This window comes from Elephantulus edwardii, unplaced genomic scaffold (genome assembly GCF_000299155.1).
Source record: "Elephantulus edwardii isolate Elephantulus edwardi_28Jun2011 unplaced genomic scaffold, EleEdw1.0 scaffold00237, whole genome shotgun sequence".
Lineage (NCBI taxonomy): Eukaryota > Metazoa > Chordata > Mammalia > Macroscelidea > Macroscelididae > Elephantulus > Elephantulus edwardii.
The window spans coordinates 3779842-3786360 of NW_006399987.1; the positions used below are offsets into that span (position 1 = coordinate 3779842).

Consider the following 6519-nt stretch of genomic DNA (forward strand, 5'->3'; position numbering starts at 1 on the left):
AACCCCAAAGCATGAATAAAGTGATTTCCTTTTTGGAGTATTGGGAGGGAACTGAGTGGCAGTGAGATGGTCCAGCTTTCTCTCAGCGTGAGACTGAACTGTATACACTTGCACCAAACATAAATGCACAAAGATGAATGTCTGATATGAACGATCTAAGATTTGCTGTTAAGAAGGAAGAACAAGTATGGAATCTGTTGTCTTATTTGGGTGTAAAAGAGGGAAGTGTTTTTAGGACTGAGGCATTGAGTGTGGAAGGAACAAGATGAAACTGGTGGTTATTCTTGGAAAGGTGGTCCCGACTTGCTTTGGGCTGGGCCCTCCTTTCTGGTTAGTTTTTACTTCAAGTCACATCCATAAGCATGGACAGTGGGTTAGGGGTGGGGCTAAGAGATGGTGGCAAAGAGCAGTGGTTCCAGGGAGGTCCAACAACCTGCCTGAAAGGAGAGGCCAGGGATGCTCTGGACACACACTAAGTCTTGGCAACTATTCTTTTAATGAACAGCAATGACAGAAAGAGACGTGTTCAGGAGAAAGCTTCCCCTCTCTGTCCCACCACCTCAAGCTGGGCCACCAGACCTTTCTGGCCCACACCACGTGTCCATGTCTCTTTCACATCCGTGGGCATCCGTGACACAGTCCAACGTGGCACCGCAGTCTTCAGCTGCTGCTTTCTCTTTTGCTCAAGTCCAGCATTACAGACTTAAGGAAAAGCTTGCCCATAGGTGAAAAGTCCCTATGCGACCCCCCTAGCCACTGGTGGAGACCACTCTGCCCCAGATCTCAGAGGGCTCTCCTGGGGCTCAGGGCCTGGCCCGCCTGGGCAGGCTGGTCTTGAAGAGAGACTTGCCCGAGGCCTCGATGTAAGTGATGCTCATCTCCTTGGCGCTGATCTCCACGTAGGCAAAGCCGCCCAGTGAGTCCTCCGCTCCGTAGTGGAAGCGCAGGTAGCCATCAGGGACTTGGCGCTTGTGCCGGGTCGAGGGGTCCATGAAGTTCCCAGCTCCACTCAGCACGTAGCCCACCCCATTGTCATCCTGAAGGTACTGCAGATGGGGAGAAAACAGGGCTCAGTGGAGGTCCTAGTTCCCCACTCCCATGACCACCTGCTTCAAGTCCAGAGTCAGCTGCGTCCCATAGAGACACCTTGGGCAATGGTGCCTCAGTTTCCCCAGCTGAAGATGTTTCTGCTTCCGAGGTGAAGCGCCAAGGAAGCACTTGGGGGAAAGGTAGCAGCCGCATTCTATCTTTCATGGAGCTTTGACATGGAGCCCTGGGGGCGCAGTAGTTAGGTGCCTGGCTACTGACCCAAAAGGTCAGAGGTTTGCATCTACTAGTTGTGACTAAGGAGAGGGATGTGGCAACTTACTCCCCAAAATTTACAGCCTTGGAAACCCGGTAGAGCAGTTTTGCTCTGTGACTCAGGATCGACAATGAATTTTTTTAGGGAGTTTTGGGGTACTTTCCTAGTTAGTTATGTTATGGACCATCGAGTGGGAACTGACCCATAGCTGACCCACCAGTGGGTCTTCAGAGGCAATAAATTTCAAGGGAGGAGACTGCCCATCTTACTCCCATGTTCCTGTTTAGGATATGAAGAATTAGGGAGGGTGTTGGTATTGGAAGGTCATGGGAGGCCCGCAAACAGCATATGGGACATTGGCTGGGTGGGTATCCCTTACCTCACTCCCTCGTCCCCTCACCTGCAGGTTGTGGTCATGACCACAGAGGTAGGCGATGACCCCGTATGTGGCCAGCAGCGGCTGCAGCTTCTTGACGAGACAGTGGGTGGGCCCGTGCTCGGCGATGGACCACACTGGGTAGTGGCCAGCTACCAGCACATAGTCCTCCTTGGCTGCTGCCAGTTGCTTTTTGAGCCAAGCTAGCTGAGTGCGGGCCAGCCCCAGGTCCCGGGGCCTCTCGGGCTGCTGGCTGAGGAAATCATCTGAGTTGCCACACAGGGTCACTGTGTCAAGCATGAAGATGGCCACGGACACGTTCGTTTTGGGGATCTTGAATCGCAGGCGGTAGAAAGGGCTGGGGAAGTTCCTGGGGAGGGAAGGGAGGAGGTGGCTGGACGGCTCGGGCATTCAGCAGCTCCCTGGGTGGCTCTGGCTCTGGCTCAGGCCACTCTGTCTACCTGAGCTCTCTGGGGCCAGGAGGTGGGCAAGCTCACCAGCGCTTGGAGATCTTGGAGTAGGCAATCTGTGCTGAGACATTGCCTAGGTGGTCATGGTTTCCGGCCAGCACGTACCAGGGCACATTGCGAAGGGGGCGGGCAGAGAAGACGTCCTCAAAGGTTTCCTGCCGGTGACAGCCAGGGCATCCCCCACACCCAGGTGAAGCACCTCAAGTCACTGAGGGAGTGCTCCAGGTGCTCTGCCATCAACCCTCTGACCTCTCCCAAGGAGGGCCACCAGGTGCCCTATCAGCTGCCCTCCACCCTGGGAACCCAGCGGGCACACACCTGGAACCTCTTGTCATTGGCATCTCGCACGCCAGTGAAGTAGAAGTTGTCCCCCAGGGACAGGATGAAGTCTGCGCCCAGGGTCTGGACGGTCCTTGCGATCTCCTTGGCACTGGCCACTTCCCGGGCCGTGTGGAAGGGGGCATTGGGGACCCCACCCCAGTCACCCACGGCCACAAAGCGCAGGGCAGGGGTGGCACTGTCAGCTAGGGGAAGTGCCAAGCAGGTTTGCAGGACGAGGGTCAGCAGCGCTGTCCATGCATCCATCTAGGAGGGGAGAGATGGACGTCTGTTGGGGTTGGCAGCTAGCCCTTGAGACCCTGCTCTGAGAGAGAGGAGATGGCTTCCTGCAAAGCTGGCCCACTGGGGGTACCTTGTGCCCTAGCATAGCAGGACAAGAGCTGGCAGAGAGGGGCAGGCATGGTCCAGTGAGAGGCAAGAGAAGGGAGGCTGTGCAGGCCCACCCGCCCTACCTTATCCCAGTCCACCCAATCTAGGAGCTCACCCTCGGGGAGGGAGCCGCAAGGCAGCCAGCGAGCTCTGAGAGGCAGTGGGCTCCAGGACAGAGAGGCAGGACGGAGCCTTTATTCCAGGAGGGGTGGAAATGGATGATTAATGAAGATGATGCAGTTTCTCCACGGAGTGTTCCAGCAACCCTCCCCTCGGGTCACGTGCGCCGTGGACTTCCCCAGCCAAACATGCAGCACTTGGAATGGGGGGGGTGTGTTCTGGGTTCATATGTACACTTGTGCCTGGCTGCCCGTGTCATCTCCTCAGGGGATAGCCACATGTCTGTCCCCATGAGCCTGTCTGTGTTGTGGGCACCTATGTTGCGTGGGTGGCTGTGTCTGCTGCTGTGGGCGCTCAAGACATGGCTGGTGTGTTTGTGCCATCTGCCAAGTGTGTCTCTGCCTGGGTGGGTGTGTGGCTGAGTGGGTCCTAGAGGCCTGTACTGGGGTGTGCTGTGTGCCCCAGTGTTCATCAGGGGCCGTGGGCATGGGTGTCTGTGCAGATGGCGACGTGTGTCCACACTGCCTGAGTCACGCTGTGTGTGCCCTGCCCATGAGATGTGTGTCTGGCGTGTGGTGTGTGCTGGACAACATTTGAATGTGGGGCTCCGTGTGTGTCCTGATGTGCCCCCCACACGACACATACAAACCATCCCACCCCCTGCCTTTTCCGGGAAGTGTCCACCCTCCTCTCCCCCACATTCCTGAAGAGGCAACCCTGAGGCGGGAAGCAACTGGTGACCAAGCCATGTGACCACAGCCTCTGCTTCTCTGCGCTCCCCATGTGACCTCCGGGGGGTGCTGGAGGCCAGGACCGCACTGGGGCCCTGCACCTGCGGCCTGTGGGACCTGCTTGTCACCTTCCTGCCTCTCTCTCTTCCGGAGGACATAGGTGAATGCTCACTCCAAGCCCAGGAATGCCACTTGCAGCTCACAACGAGTCCGTCCAGTCCCAGTCAGGTCGCAGAGGGGACACCCTCATTCTAAGCCCAGGGAGGGGCTCGGTGATTGGCCAGGGTGGCCCCACAGGAAGTGGGTCACAAGGGCAAGCGGAGACCCCCTCCCGGGGACGCAGCGCTCAAAGCTGCAGAGGCCCCGTCACGGTCTCCCCCACCCCTGTCACCCCGCCACCCCGCGGGCCTCACCTGCAAGTGGCCGCTGCTGTCGCCGGATCCCGAGCTGCCAAAGCCGGAGACCGGCGTGGGACGCTCGCGTCGGGGCTGGCGGGCTTTAAGAGGGGGCGGCCGGTCTGGCTGCGCGCGGGCCGGGGTCACTGGGTGCTCTGCGTCCCCCGCCGCCAGCAGCCCGGCCTGGCCCGGCCCCAGCACTTCCTACCTGCCCGGCGAGGCGGGGCCCCAACCCTGCGCTGCCACCGAGCGCCTCCTTGCGCCCGGGCGCAGCGAGCTTATCTGTGAAATGGGCCGAAGGCGCCCGAGAGGGAGGTCCAGACGGACGGCCTGGGCCCGGGACGGCGGCTTGAGAGCCGGTTCCGACGCCCTTCCCACGCCGTCCCGGAGTCGCCTCTTACCTTCCTCTGACTCTTACCTTCCTCTGACCCTTGGGGCGCCACAGCCCCTGGTCCCAGCACTGGCAGCGAGGGATGGGCTGGCGCCTAGGTCACCTTCCAGTAAGGAAATGTGCCTGTTTAGGCTTCTGTTTCCTGGTGTTTAAAATGAGTGTGAGGAAAAAAAAATGAGTGTGAGGACAGAAAGGTCAAAATCCCAACAGAGTTTAAATAGCCACGCCCACTTTGTGGCCTTTGATTGTGGGCACAATAAACCAAGCCGCTTCAGTCGGGTCGATTCCCACTCATGACACCCTCCTCCATCGGTTTCTGGCTGTAAATCTTAAGAGGAGATCGCCCATCTGTCTCCTGAGAAGCCACTGGTGGATTTGAACTGCTGACTTTTCTGTTAGCAGCTCAAACGTAACCAGTGAAGCCACCAGAGCGCCTTGTGGGGGGAACCATTGAAAAGGCAAAAAAGCAACACATCAACTGTAACTAAAGATACCTGGCAGACGTCATCTTAAACAATGAAGGTCAACATTACCAGGGATTGGTCACGTGGATATCACATGACATTGTATGAGGACAGCAGCTACCTACTTTTCTTCCACTGAATTCCAAATCCTCGGCCAATCATGAAGAAAAATTTCAAACCCACATTAAGAAGTATTTTACAAAATGCAAAGGTGCCCTAGTGGCGCTAGGAGTGAAAGCATTAGAGTGTTCACTTAGAGATCTGCAGTTGGAACCCGTTAGCATTTTGAGGGAGAATGATGGTAGCTGTTTGAATGAAGTGGCTGTTCAAGTCTCTTAGGATTTTTGGGCTATAAAGGAGGCGCCTACCGGGTGGGTCTGCACACTCCTCAGCCAGTACCCTTCCAAGGAAGCCGTGGAAAACAGAAGTCTGTCCTGATTTGGACTTCGCTAAGAATTCACAGGAGCTCTGGTAGCCTGGTGCTAAGAAGCTTCCCTGCCATCCCAAAGGCACGTGTTTCAAATCCACCAGCTGCTCCCCTGGAGAAGGGTGGACAAGCTTCTCCCACGTGATTAACTGCAGCTGAAAACCTGCTGGAGGGTCAGCTAGGAGTTGGTTCTGACTTGATGGCACAACATGAACAAGAAAAACTTAAACCCATCAGAGGTTGTGAGAATGGTACAGGACTGAGCATAGGTTTATTCAGTTCTTGACTCTTTTGATTCAGTTGTTCACCCAGAGCTCGCTTCAATGTGAACAATGAATCACAGCTGATTCTATGGTCACCAAATAACAACAACGACAATTATTCATTGACTTCAAGTTGGAAGACCAGAGAGAGACCAGTTTGCCTAGTGGACCGAAAGCGATGCTACCGGCCCTAAAGCCTATTTTTCATTGTTTTTGTTCAATCTTCTAGGTCGTGTAGCCCTGGTGTGTCCACTTGCCGTACAGAGGTAACTTGTGGTCGCTGTGAAGCTGAACACTGTGACACTGATGTGTCAAATGCAATAACATTTACCTATGGTGGATAATGTTTGGTGGCGCTCCCATGTTGAAACAAGCTTGTAAGCAGGAGTGGCATCCACTTCCATAATAGCTTGCCTCCAGAAACCCTATGAACCTGGAGAAAGGATGAAAGTCATGCAAGTGTGGAGGACTTTCATTCATACGGTCACTATGAGTCGCTTACGACTCGATGGCACTTAACAACAACAACAAATTGGAACTGATTCATAGCTGACTCTCAGGTGAGTTTTCAGAGGTGAGCCAAGGAGATTTCGATCTTTCCCCCCTCCTCCTCCCCAGAGCAGCTGGTGGATTCAAACTACTTGCCTTTTAGGTAGTAGGGTAACTCTTTATCCATGAGGCCACCAGAGCCCTATAACTACAATGAAGCTTGAAAGGGGCCACGATGGTTAAGCTCTGGGCGGCCAACCCGCCAGCTGCTCTGAGGAAGAAAGAGGTGGCAGTCTGCTTCCTATAAAGATTACACCCATTGCTATTGGGTTCATTCCATCCAGTTTCTGAGACTGTAATTTTTATTATTATTATTATTATT

The 6519-nt window shown here is 55.2% G+C and overlaps 1 protein-coding gene across 1 annotated transcript; it reads right to left on the reverse strand.

Annotated features, from left to right (window-relative positions):
- Positions 1-803: 803 nt before the first annotated feature.
- Positions 804-2734, reverse strand: ACP5 (acid phosphatase 5, tartrate resistant). The gene is made up of 4 exons (XM_006898800.1): positions 2468-2734; positions 2177-2304; positions 1704-2049; positions 804-1046 (listed from the first exon to the last, which is right to left on the reverse strand). The coding sequence occupies exons 1-4, from the start codon at positions 2732-2734 to the stop codon at positions 804-806; spliced, it is 984 nt and encodes a 327-aa protein (XP_006898862.1).
- Between the last annotated feature and the right edge of the window lie 3785 nt (positions 2735-6519).